The sequence below is a fragment of the Podarcis muralis genome, chromosome 17, assembly GCF_964188315.1.
Source record: "Podarcis muralis chromosome 17, rPodMur119.hap1.1, whole genome shotgun sequence".
In the NCBI taxonomy this organism is placed as follows: Eukaryota; Metazoa; Chordata; class Lepidosauria; order Squamata; family Lacertidae; genus Podarcis; species Podarcis muralis.
This window is the reverse complement of record NC_135671.1, coordinates 36086678-36099624: the sequence shown is the minus strand read 5'-3', so window position 1 is coordinate 36099624 and position 12947 is coordinate 36086678. Positions and strand designations below refer to the sequence as shown.

The 12947-nt window shown below is 47.3% G+C and overlaps 1 protein-coding gene across 3 annotated transcripts; it reads right to left on the bottom strand.

Annotated features, from left to right (window-relative positions):
* Nucleotides 1-855: 855 nt before the first annotated feature.
* WDR13 (WD repeat domain 13) lies at nucleotides 856-11289 on the bottom strand. 3 transcript variants are annotated; one of them, XM_028713076.2, is made up of 10 exons: nucleotides 11135-11289; nucleotides 8171-8257; nucleotides 6962-7202; nucleotides 5970-6079; nucleotides 5586-5716; nucleotides 4711-5018; nucleotides 4123-4303; nucleotides 3893-4034; nucleotides 3580-3698; nucleotides 856-3351 (listed from the first exon to the last, which is right to left on the bottom strand). In XM_028713076.2, exons 1-10 carry the CDS (start codon nucleotides 11212-11214, stop codon nucleotides 3167-3169), a joined length of 1584 nt encoding a protein of 527 aa, XP_028568909.2. In that variant the 5' UTR covers nucleotides 11215-11289; the 3' UTR covers nucleotides 856-3166. The 3 variants fall into 3 exon arrangements, with proteins under 3 accessions (XP_028568909.2, XP_028568910.2, XP_077777528.1); XM_028713077.2 differs by lacking the exon at nucleotides 11135-11289 and adding an exon at nucleotides 9642-9798; XM_077921402.1 differs by lacking the exons at nucleotides 6962-7202; nucleotides 11135-11289.
* Between the last annotated feature and the right edge of the window lie 1658 nt (nucleotides 11290-12947).

Genomic DNA, 12947 nt, shown 5'->3' with positions numbered 1-12947 from the left:
CCTAAGAACTACAAAAGGGGGTATACACTAAGGTTTGGAATACAGAACTGAGGCTTTACTAATTTCAGGTAATTTTATTTAGCATCCATTTTCCATGTAGCCGTCATTCACACAAGTAATCAGCTGTATAAATCCATGGTAGGGAGCCTCGAGTCTAGGGGCCAGGCCTCTCTATCCTACTTCTGTAGATAATTAAATGGGACGTCTCTAGGTGTAGCCCCTCTAAACTGAGAGTTCACGAAGAATAAGGATATTAGGTTTGGATGCCATGTTAAATGAAAAAGAAACTAGCATGTCATGTGTGGAGAGGAAGTTAAGCGTTTCTGCATTTTCATTCAGTGTGCAAGGTGGAACTTGATCCTCCTTTGCTCTGTCCATTTCAGGGGATAGTCCCCGGCTCTACATCCTTGTAAATCTCTCTAAGAAATATCAGAAGTCTATTCACACACTTGTTCATTCTTCATTGCTTAAAACTGAAAAAAGGTTTTAGCACCATCAATCCTGCTTTCATTTTAGTGAAATGCAACGTATTTGACTTTCACAGTGTAGAAACTCAAGAAGCTGCTTAGTATGATGCTATGCTTTTTTTGCTGACTGAGGTTATCTGTTTTTAATAGTTGCATGCCAGGCAAATATGTAATAGGTGATCTTTTCCCCATCATTTTCATTTCCATGAGCTGAATTTCTGCATGTCATGCAACTATTACAATGTGGTGTGGAAAAGCAGTCCGCTTCCACCTCTCTCAAAAAGGAGAATGCTGGTAGCATCCAAGCTCAGGTGCCATGCATTTCTTGCCAGAAGAAAAGGGCACTCCATCATTGGCCCATGGCAAAGGAGACAGGTCTGTGCACATATTTAAGATTAATAGTGTTGTTCATTTATTCCTAATGAACCGTGAGTTACAACTTACATCTGTTATTGGTTTGCCACTGGTAGTTTCTTTGGGGAAGACAAATGGTGAGCTCTGGGTAGTCTGAAAACAGCAAGGCCAGGGGAGGAGCAAAGCTTGCTCCTTCTCACTAAAGCATAGTGAGACCAAACTGGGCCATTGTTCAGTTTATTGCGTTGTTGTCCAGGTTGCCAGTGTGTTATATTTTTTGTATCGCCATTCATGTGCCCAAGAGATTCCAATGCCGTTATAAACATGTAGTGTAGTGACTACACTTGGAGTGCTCTGTACAGTGCTGGTTGCCACATCTCAAAAAGGTTGTTTAGTTTGAGAGGATACAGAAAGTCTGAACTAAATAAACTGAGGTTTAGAATACTTCTTATAATAAGGAAAAGGCTATGGTGCTTGGGGCTTTTAAGTTAGGGTGGGAAAGTAAGTATGAGGGTATGACAGGAACTTATAAAATTGCGTAATGTGGAAAAAGTGGGTAGAAATACAATTTTCCATCCTCATTACACTGGAACCCAGAGTCATTCAATAAAGTTGTTTGGCAGGATATTTTGGAATGACAAAAGGAGGTTCTTCAAACAGCACCTTTTCTTTAAAAGTTTGCTACCACAAGATGTAATGATGGTCACAAGCTTAAATGTCTTTGAAAGGGGATTTGCCAGATTTCATAGAAGACAAGACTATTGGGCTACTAGTTTTGAAGGCACTATTTCCTCAAGATTGGAGGAAGTATGCCTCTGAATCTATTATTGATCTTTAGCAACAAGGCTATTCTTCTCATGTCTTCCTTGTGGGTTTTCCAAGGCATTTGGCAGGTCAAAAAATGAATGCTATTCTAGGCTGCATCAACAGAAGTATAGTGTTCAGACCAAGGGAAGTTATACTACTGCTCTATACTGTCTCAGTCAAATCACACCTGGAACGCTGTGTCCAGTTCTGAGTGCCACGATTCTCTCAACCCTGCAATAGGCTGTGCAATCTGTTTGATGCAAAGATGTGGCTGGCTTGCCGCCCTATGTACAGGGTCCCCTTAGCTCAACTCATGTTCTTCATAAGGTGACTGATGTTGTACCTATGAGGAAATTTGAAGCACCATCCCATCAGCTCTTACCTTCCACATACCTCCCTGAAAATCCTACCACTTATTTTTTTCAAGTAAAAGTGAATTTAGAAATCTTTTCTCCTAGTCCACAGAAAGAACAAATTTGAGGGAAAAGCAACTATCACAGCCACAATACAGAAGAGTTTCAATACAACTAACCCCCTTCCCTGTTACAATGCCACACATGCTGTGGAAGATAAGTGGCAAAAAGCAACTGCATTAAGTAGCTGCAAAGTTCAATTTAGCAGACTCTACTCCACCACCTGCTTTTGAATACAGTTGTCAGGAATGTTCCAGATTGAGTTTCTTGATATTCCAAACACATTCCTAGTAATATTTCAAGCAAGCTGTGTTGGTGTGCAAGCAAATCTATTCAGCACCTGCAGTTTCCTCTTCCCGGTAATCGGAAGACATTTCATCACTGGTAGCTGCTCCCGAAAAACATGCCAGAACTAAGAGCCCAATGTAGACATGAGCTGCAAGATTTTTCATGTTGAAGGGTAATCTGTCCACAAAGTTGTAGCTGCAGAAGTTCACATGTCCAACAGGCACACTAATAAAGCAGGCTGATCCTTCCAAGTTGATGGCTCAGTCTGGCACTTGAAGGAGGCAAAGAGAAGATGCAGCTTTCTGGAGTTTGATGTCCTTGGTATTTCCAGGAAGGAATCGACCATTGCAACAGCAAAGTAGTTATGCAGCAGCAAGGAGCAAGCTACTACTAAATGGGAGCTAGGACCACTAAATTTCATGCTCGTGAGCCAAAGAACCCATGTAGTCCCAAATCCTATGCTGCCAGTTGGCAGAGAGGCTCTGCAGCATTGTTTACCACCTTCCCTCTTGGCATACATTGTGTCCTGTTGATTACAGCTGGCAGCAACCTGGACATCTAACACATAAACCACAACAGAAGTAAGCCAAACTTCTCACAGGATAACCTGCATCCTTTGTCTGCTATACACAATCCCACAAATTGAAAACCTGGGAAGAAATGGATGCTGGTTCACTGTAAAGATGTTCTCAGTACTTTTACAGCTGCAGAAGATATAAATAAAACTACCAGCAAGAGGAGGACAAATGGTGTTTAGGGTTCCTGACTTTCACCCAGGCTGTCTCCTTCAACAGTGTTGAGTGAGTGTACTTCTTTCCACTCATCAGGGGAGAAATGCTACTTCTGTTCTCTTTTCCAGACAATAACCATGCCTTTGGCATCACTGGACGCCAGCAGGCTCTCATCACAGTTAAAGCTGACATCCAGCACAGCAGCACTATGACCTTGTAGTTTGTTGACTATAGCCTTGGTAGCTCGCTCCACGTCAAAGAAGTAGACACACATATCCTCACTGCCGGTCACTGAAATGCACAAAGAGAAGTAATTAGAGGGGACAAAAGCTTCCCTGTTTGTTTGTTTTTTGTGGGGTGAGGGGACTAGGCTCTGCAATAATTATGTGTCATACAGATTAGCTGCGTGCAGGAGCAGAGTTGCAGGCAAGGAAGTGGCAACCTGCAAGAAATCCCAAGTGAGAATGTCTTGTCCAGCATCCCCTTTACAATGAGAGTGAACTCTCATGGACATCATACCAATGCAAGCTCCCTGGCGGAAGGACATGAGGGGGCAGAAGATGCTGCGGACAGGATGCGAGCTCTGCTGTATCTGGAAACTTCTCTTAAGCTGGAGTGTCCCTTCGTTGTCCACTACCCTGTCAGGAAAAAGTAGCCAAGAACAGACAATGGATAAATAGCTTAATCACAGCAAACTGCTTCTCTGCACATGCATTACACAAACATGTATCACATATTCTATCCTCTAATATGGGGCTCATTGGCACTCTGCACATATGAGAAGAGCAAGTGTCTGTCTTCTAGCATGGCAATGCCATGGAAAGCCCCTCACCTATATAGCAGCAGCTTGTTAATACATGCATTGATGAGGAGGGAGGGGTCCCGTGCTTCTCTGCTGATCCAAGAGCGGGCCGAGATACTGGTGATAGAACTGCCCTCGTTAACTACCAGCCGTTTTGCCTTGGTCAGTTTTCCTGCAGGGGGGAAGAAGGAAGCAGAGGGCTTGAAGCCAATCTGTGCTAATCCTTGCCCTTACTATGCTCCCCATCCCACTCCACTCACCTGTTGCCATATCAAAGAGGAAAGAAAATATGCTGCCTTTGTCATCTCCTGCCCAGAGGATACGGCCAGGGGAATCAAAGGAGAGAGACAGCACTCGGCCCGTTAGCTTGCTTGAGCCGCCCTTCACTTTTTTCCCTGTCGAGATGTTCACCACATGGAGGTTGTGCTTTCCATTCCCCACCTTATGGACAAATAAAGATGTCAGTTTCATACTATTCTACAGAGCAGAAGAATGAGTAACAGGGACATACTCTTCCTTTCCTCTTACCCCCCAAGAGACTCTCCCCTCACCACCATTTGGTTAATTATGGACCTGAAACACCTAGAGGAGAAAGTTTATGTTTTTATCTGTGCCCTTTGACTTGTGACCAGACTGCCTTTGCTTCACCCCCAGCAGTACTGATTCCAGTCCCCATTTCTTTTGATTCAGCTCACTTATTCCGTACTTACATCATTTGGGGGTGGGGAGAAAGGAAGAAACCTCAACTGTATGCAAGCACATGTCCCTTGTAGGGGAAAGGCCCAGTGCTTTGTTTATTAGCTCAGGCAGAAGTGGGCAGGGGCACTATATCCTAGGCCTTCACTCACCACTGTGAGATTATTGTTCATGGGCTGGAAAGTGCAGCAGAGCAGCTCAGAGGCATCTGGATCTGGAATTTCCCGGATGCACTTGCCATCCTCTGTAGCCCATATGCGCATAGTGGCGTCAAGTGAAGTGGAAACAATGATGTCGTTGGAGAGGGACCAGGCAAAGTCTGACACGCCACGGCTATGTCCCTTCAGCACCCGCAGCACCACAGGGGGAGTTGGCACTAGCTGGCACACAGAAATGGTACCGTCCAGAGAACAGCAGGCTAATAGGTGCTTGTCATCATTGGCAAACTGAACCTTGGGCACTGGGGAGGAAAAGGGGAAATGGTTGTTAGCCAGATGTTGACAGCAAAGGCAAGAGCAGCACCAGCACCCACTTTCTAAGAGGCTGACAGTTTTAAGGGATTCTTAATTATTTCCATGCACCCCAGCTACAAATATCTCTCTGCCAGATACCACTCAGAACATGATTCCCTTCTTGCATCAACACAATTACAGAGCTCTCTAAGGAGCATTTGAGGAAGGCTGTGGGGGAAGGGAGGCTTTGTGTTAGGCTACTTAATAGTTAACAGCTGCACTTAAGCATGCTTATCAGCAAAAGAAGCAACACCAGCCTGTAAAGGCTTTTCCAACCCTCCACTTTCCCTTGCTCGCTTCCACCTCAAGAAGGCAGGAATAATAATCTCACTACTTGTCCTGGAGTCGTCCGATTTGTTTTTTTGCAGGGGTGTGTGGTGTGTCACTTCTATATAGTTCTCTCCAAAACACAATCTTCATTGTCACCCTGGTTCATATGACCAATGTGACATCAAAAGACAACATGGAGCCAGTTAGTAGTTACCCCATGACACCTTAGCTACTGCTCTACTCACCAGCCTCATCCACGTGCTGGTCAAATATATGGTACATGCCAGCAAAGGCGTAGTTCTCACTTAGGGTGGTATCCCCAGCCATTGCACGGCTGGCCTCTGCCACCGAAGTGGGGACAACACTGCCAGGGGGTCTAAAGGAAGACACAAGGCATTGTTATGAAATAAGCACACACCTCGAATTTTGTTTCCAATGGAATGGGGGGTGGGGAGACCAGTATGGGAGCAGAGAGCTTTTGTCCTGGCTGCTTCACCTGTACTGGAGTCAGAACAGCATCCAGGGTTCTGACAAAAACTTGGAAGTCAAAGAATTGGCATACACCAAATGAGCAGATGAATGCCATGCCCGCTTTTAGCCCCAGATTAGATCTGTCGGCCTTATTATACCTCTCATCGTAGACAGCTCGGTTCATTTGCGCCTGCAGCTGGTAGGACCCTCGGCTGACAGAGCGGCGGTGGCCTCGGGCACCCAGTGCCCTTGGGTCGTCATCAAAATCCTATGGCACAATGCATAAAATAGTTACATTGGAAGATAGCAAGGAGCTAGATGACGTGCTATGCTGGGTGCATTACTGAAGGAAGCAGAGACAGGCGTATCTGCAAGGTCAGGGATTCCAGAGAGGAAGCAATGAGAAGATGAGGAAATGGCAGCCAGCACTTAAATTGCAGAGTGCCTTTATAAAAGACTCAGATTTCTAACCTGTGCTTCTGTTCCCTCTCTTTTGTTTGTCTATTTTCTAATCCTGATGACTAAAATGTGTCTTGAGGCTCTTAATGAAGGCTCTGGAACCTTTGCAGAGGGAGGAATACCTCTTTAACTGTGCCCTTACCTTGTTCTGCTCTCTACATTCCCATTTGTCTTGTCTGTTTTCCCAAATCTGCCAAATTTTCTGAAAATCTGAATATTGGGATTGGAATTATGTGAGCGGCTCTATGCAAATAAACTTATTCTGTCTATTGCACATGCCATGGGCGTAGCCAAGAATTTTGTTAGGGGGAGCAAAACCAATGTGGTTGGTCAGTTAGTTAAGTATTTCTATTGTTTTACTTGTTCTGGAGGGGGGAGCTGCCCTTCCCTGCCCCCCCCCCCGGATATGCCCATGGCACATGCATAGTTTAGCTTTGGCTTCCCTGGGGGACAGATTACACACAGCCCTGATCCTACTGGACAAGAATACTGTGCTGCACGGAGTGGGAGCTCAAATGCTCCTGTGTTGGCAAGGAATCGATTCTCTCCTCTGAGCAAGTGCTGACCTCGGCAAAACACCTACGGCCCTCTTCCCACCAATGGAATAGGCTTCATTTAAATACATGATGTCCCGGGCCAAATGCACAGGGCTGGTGTTACTCTCGTCGTCCCCCCAGCTGCCCTTGGTTACCTCCATGCGGTCAAGTGTGGTACGACTGCTTCGGACAATGCTGTTGCTGTAGGCACGGAAGCTGCTCTGCTCTGAGAGGGGGCCGTAGCGCTGGGCCAGGAGCTGGCTGCGCAGCCGCAGGTACTGCTTACGGAGCGAGGGGTCGTAGCCGGCCTTGGTGTTGTCCCGCAGCAGCTGGCTGCGCCGGCGGATGTACTGTGTGCGGAATTGCGGGAAGGTTGGGGTGCGGTATGCGTTGTACCTGAAATAGGGGTTGGTGCATCAGCTGCTGGAAGCCCGAGCCTGCCGCATTCTAATTCAGCTCACCCTGCTCTCTTTTGCTCTTTAGCATTGTGCTGGGGTTGGCACCAACTGAACGGAGAGAATCTCCTTCAAGATTCCCCTGCAGCACAGTATCTTGCATTGCCACGCTGTGGTCAGTACTCCAGCTCATAACAGTATAATGGCGTGACACAATATATTTGAGGCCACCAAATGAAAAACATTCAACAACTGGAAATAAAATCCCTTTGGTAGGAAGTCAGATTTGAGGAACCCACCCATTCACCATCTACCTCTCTAAAATGTTGATATTTTGCTTCTAAAACTTAGTTGTCTAAAGACACAAGACACTGACCCTTTCTCAGGACATGTCTTTAGTGGAGGTTTGATCATATTGGTCCGGATACAAGCCTCCCCCAATATAGGAAGCACCCCTAAAAAGCACCCCTGTAAGAGCATGATTTTATACAGGCCTGGTTTGGGGAAGAGCGGAATGCAGCCTATATTCAGACCAATATGGTAATTCCTGCACTAATTGAAAGTACGGCATCAAAAATGATTGACTCACCTGGAGAAACTACCAAGGGTACTTGTGAAAGCATATTTGATGTTCCCACCAAACATGGATCTAGAATTCTCACACAAGACACCCATCTCCCTGAACAATTAGACAAGACTGATTTAGCTCCTTCTCTGGACTTGCTCTTCCCATAATAACATGGGGAGCCCTGCAGGATCAGACCATAGGCCCAGCATCCTTTTCTTACAATGGCCAACCAGATGGCTGTGGGAAGCCCACTAGCAGGACCTGAGAGCAGTAGCACTCTCCTCATTTGTGATTCCCAGCAATTGATATGCAGAAGGACACTACTTCCGCCAGCACAGGTAGACCCCAGCAGCACAAAGCACTGCCCAAGACCCCTGCGGGCCCTACTCCTTTACACTTACCGTGCGTCTACAGCCAACACTTGCTGCCACACTGCTGCCATGCCCCACACTGCCACCGGCCGCTCAGGGGAGCTTGTAAGTGGGCGTCTGCAATTGAGAGGTCACAGAGAAATCAGCTTCAGAGATGGGCGCAGAGAGGGATTAAAGGCTTGCGCAACGTGATGGCCCATCCATTAGCATGCAACTTCCAGGCCAAGAGGCGCACAGATGGCTATGACAAAAGAAACCTTAGCTGTGAAACTGGCCATAGGCAACTGAAAGGGAAGGCACACTCCCCTCCCACAGGAAAAACAGCTCTGTGACAGTGCTTCTGACATGCTAAGGAAGAGCCAATTGAGGCAGACGATGGGACTCTGTCACCAATGGGTGTGGTGGTAGTATTTTGTTTCCTGCAGCATAAGGGAGAGCATGAATTGTGCGTCCCACATACGGGAGCCACCGTGTAGTCTGCTGACTTGTTTTACTGGGAGGGAAGAAAGGTTTGGATTTGACATTAATGTTCCCTCCACATAACAGACAGCGCTAATACAGGGAATGGATATGGGCCACAGGATTGCAAAAGGTACTAGACAGGGATTGCAAACCGTCCAGTCAGGAGACCTGCAGCATGACTCTCATCTGCCCCCTCCGCACATTAGTACCTTAATAATTCTTGGCAGTTCTTCCCAGGGAGGAGCGTCCCTCCCCTACAGCGGCTTTGCAAAAGGGGCCCAGTCCCCATAGCTTAAGAATTTGGCCGTGCCTGCATTAGAGCATCCATAATAGATAGATAAGAGTGAACCCTAAGGCAAATCCAGCCTTTTGCACGGTGCCATCTGGTCTCTAATATCCCCCTACATGCTCCCCAGAAAAGAGGAAGGTCAGAGGGGGATATGCACCAGCATCATCTGCGACAACTGGACTTTGCAGCGGACAATTTTTGCTGGCTCTTTCCTCAAAAGGGACCTAATTTCAGATTTGGGGGAGGGGGGTGACGAATAAGGGAAGAACGGGCTCACGATGCGGTATGATATCACGGGGATGAGAAGCAATGACAGCCTGATTTGCTGGAGGAGCGGAATAATCCCGTAAGCATTTTTGATGGGAGGAGAGTTAATTCCCTATTACATGGGGGCGGGGAGAGATGCGAAGGGAGAAGCGACGTTGGGGTGTGTGTGATGGCATGGGCTGGTTACTATGGTGATGAGAAGAGGAAGGGGGGATGAAGGAAGGCAAGGGAGGGAGGGATGTGGATGCGCTGAGAAAGGGCCTGTGTCCGCGGGATGCCCCGAAGGCAGGGAGACCACGGGGTCTCCATGGCGACCACCTCGCCGGGAGAGGCAGGCGAGGCCAACCTTGCAAGGGGCGGGCTCGTTTCCACGGCAACCGGACCCGGGGAGAGGGAGGGGGGCCTCATCCTGCGAGGGCAGCCGGCCGGAGGGTCGGATCGGGGTCCCGCGGGTGGAAGGGGCGCTGGGGACGCGGGCGGTACCTGCAGCAGCGGCTCCCGGGTCCTCAGCCGCGGCGATGGCCGGCAGCGGCAGCAGCAAGAGCAGCGGAAGAAAAAGGCGGAGACGACGAGGAAGGCGGGAGGAGGAGGAGGAGGAGCACCGCCGGCTCCAGCCCACAAGGCGCGGCGGCGGCGCATGCGGGCCCGGCGGCGCCCGGCCCTTCCGAGGCGGAGGTGGCCGGGCGCCGCTTAGGGGACGCGAGTGGCAGGCCGCCGTCAGCCGCCCAGAGGTTGCTCGCCGGCCTCGCTGCTCAGCTGCTGCGGTGCGCGAGCTCCAGAGCACATGCAGAGTGCAATCTCCCCATCGGGGATGAGGAGCGCCGGGGGCGGGTAGCGTTTGCAAAACAATAACGAAAGAACTCCTCCTCTCCTCTCTCCTTTCTCCACTGCCTTTGCTCCTTGCATCAAAAGGGGCTTAATCCGGTCTCGACGTCGAAGCCGCTTCCGCTGTCATAGGAGGCAACTCCTAGGGACCCAGGTCCCTCCCCCCACCGCCATTAAAATATTTGAGGGAGACAGACAGACGCCCCCAAGTGGATGGGCATTGCCATTTCGGATAGTGTGCGTGTGATCGATTATGTGGGGCGGGGCTCACCTTGCCCCATCCCCAATGTTTTATTCAAGTTGGCACCCCTGCCCGTAGTAGTCACAAAGTCCCAATATGTGTTTGGAGAGGGGGGGCGCATTTTGTTGTTTTGCATATACTTGGGGAAGCTTTTGCTGAAACTGCGTTGCACAAAAGTGACTCGTAGAACTGAACGGAGATGGGGTAGTTGGAGGTCTGAGACCCCGCTTTATTAACCCTTAAACTCCAGGCTCCAATATAGTTAATAATAATAGTAACAGTAGTAATAGTAGTAGTAGTAGTAATAATAATAATAATAATAATAATATACCCCGCCATTTGGCAGCTTACAACACGTATAAAAACATAGTACAGTAAGTTGCATAATAATATTAACTATATAGCACTGAGTACCCTTGCATCTCACCCTAAGAGGTTCGTGCCTAGACGGGCTTGCAGTCTTCATTACGGCTAGGGAGTGAGTGGGGAGGAAGAGACCAGAGGGAGGGAGGTGCAAAGGCAACCGAGAAATACCAGTCTCCAATTCAAGAAAACAGGGTGGAAGGAATTTGGGCGATGCCAAACCCTTGTATAGCAAGTTGCGCCTGTTAACCCTGCCTGCCTCTGCGCTCGTCATTTTAACAAACCGCTCTTGTGCCACTCTACTGAACGAAGAGCTCAGCGCCCTTGCAGAAGAATCTCTTGTTTATGGCACCAAAGCGATCCAGAGCAAGGAGAGCGAAAAAGGATGGAGTAGTTAAAAATCAAGGAAAGAAGCAGGGAGAGTTCAAGCAGGGGTTGTATGCCAGCAAGCATTTCCTGTAAAATGTCTACAGTACAAAGTTTTGCAAGCCACCCAGCCAGAGGCCACACCAGGAAGCTCAAGGGAAAACAAAGCAAGGAAACTTACTGGAATCTCATCCAGCTCGAGTTGCCCCAGCTGCTGCCACTCACGGAGCTTCTTTTCCTCCTCTCCGGATTCCACTCCATGGCTTTCCCCGGGGAAGCCAGATGCACCTGCTAGGCTGCAATCTGGGCCTTTGTAGAGAGGGTGGGGCTGCTTGGGAAAGGAACTGGTGATAAGGAAGGCCAGTTCTATCTCTGTGTGTGTGTGTGCGTAAGTAAAAAAAAGTAAGTAGTTCAAATTCCTGGAGAGCCTGGTACTGTATAAGCCTAGGTGCCTCAGAGAGGCATCTATAGGCCACCTAGAGTGGACTATGAGATTTTACAATTACTGTACAGCCTGAGCTTTATGTTCATTTTCTCACAAGTACAGCCCCGCTGCTTCCAGTGAGATGCTCCACTAAGCACTTACAAGAACTGCAGCCTTCATACAAAGCTACAGCTAAGTTTACAATGTATTTATAGCCCCAAACATAATTTATTTACTAGAGAAGTAAGGCAAGAACAGGAGGTGTTTTAACTCTAGCCGGACTCACAGAAGTAAAGCAAGATGATTTTCCTAACATGGAGAAAAGTGGGAATAAGAAGCTTAACTACGGGAGAAGTTAGAAGAAAAAGTGGCAGTCTTAAAAGGCAGGATCCCCACGCAATCTTACACGGAAGTAAGATTCCCTAAGCTCTGTGGAACTTCTTTCTGACTAAACATCCATGGGAGCTGTAAGTTGAATATAAACCAGAAGTTCGTAGGACCAGAATAAAATGCAGGAAAGAACGAGGCTCATTCATAAAAAAGCTGAAAGACAAATGTCTCACAATTATGCATATGCACAAATGGACCACAACCCTGGATTTTATCCTAAGCTCTTAATGAGGAATTCTGGGTATGAGGCACAGAAGGAAAAATCTGCCAAATTCTTCAGTTTCATGCTACAGCTTCATTGTGACTATACCATCCAGAGTAACTTAAAAATATACATAATACGCATAGCTGTCAGCGTTTCCCTTTTTTAAAGGGAAATTCCCTTATTCCAAATAGGATTCCTCGCAAGAAAAGGGAAAAGTTGACAGCTATGATAATGCGACAATACAATGCACATTCACCTGGGAACAGGCCTTATTCAACTCTGTGAAACTCACTTTTGAATAAACATGCCTAGGCTCATACTGTACAAAGGCCTGTCAGTATTGCTGTCTAATTTCTTTCCAATTAATGACACCAAAACATCTCCCAAAGTTACTTTTAAGTTAAAAAAACAAATAAACACTTCACTAAAGCTGGTGTGCCTAGATGTTCCTTGATGGTGCCCTGTGCCAGGAGGATCCTCTGGGAGAAGTGGTATTCCATATCATTCAATATCACACCATCATCTCTTGTGAGACCTCCAGATATAGGGCGGTGTATAAGTTGAAAGAAGGAGGAGGGGGAGGAGAGGAGGTGCATGATTCATGGTGGCCCAGAGCATACTTTTGGAAGCCTTATAGGAAGCTGTTGCTGGAGAGGTGTGGGGCAATGGAGTAGTGGGTACGTATATTGGGCATACTCACTGTGGGTGGTATCCTGCTGTCATCGACATCCGGGGAAGGGACTGTGAGCAAAACCAGGGAAAGTAGGGTGCTTCTAGGACTAAGGTGAAACTGTGAAGCTCTCTTGTTATTTTTGCTGTTGGACACTGCATGTTGTTTAAGTAATCTTGTTATATTTATAACACTGAAATGTCATTTTTTGTACGTTATTATACTTCATATTGTTTTGATATGTTATCATGAAATTGTTTTTGTTGTGTTTGTCTAAAATGCATTATTGTTTTCTTTGTTGTAAG

What these genes read in the sequence shown, in the direction of transcription:
- WDR13 (XM_028713076.2), bottom strand. Translation starts at nt 11,214, where the DNA reads ATGGAGTGGAATCCGGAGAGGAGGAAAAGAAGCTCCGTGAGTGGCAGC. An exon ending in CGAGCTGTCTACGATGAGAG is followed by an intron (nt 5,717 to 5,969) that starts GTATAATAAGGC and finishes GTCTTCCTTTAG; the next exon opens with ACCCCCTGGCAGTGTTGTCC. An exon ending in CCTCTTTGATATGGCAACAG is followed by an intron (nt 4,035 to 4,122) that starts GTGAGTGGAGTG and finishes TCCCCCCTGCAG; the next exon opens with GAAAACTGACCAAGGCAAAA.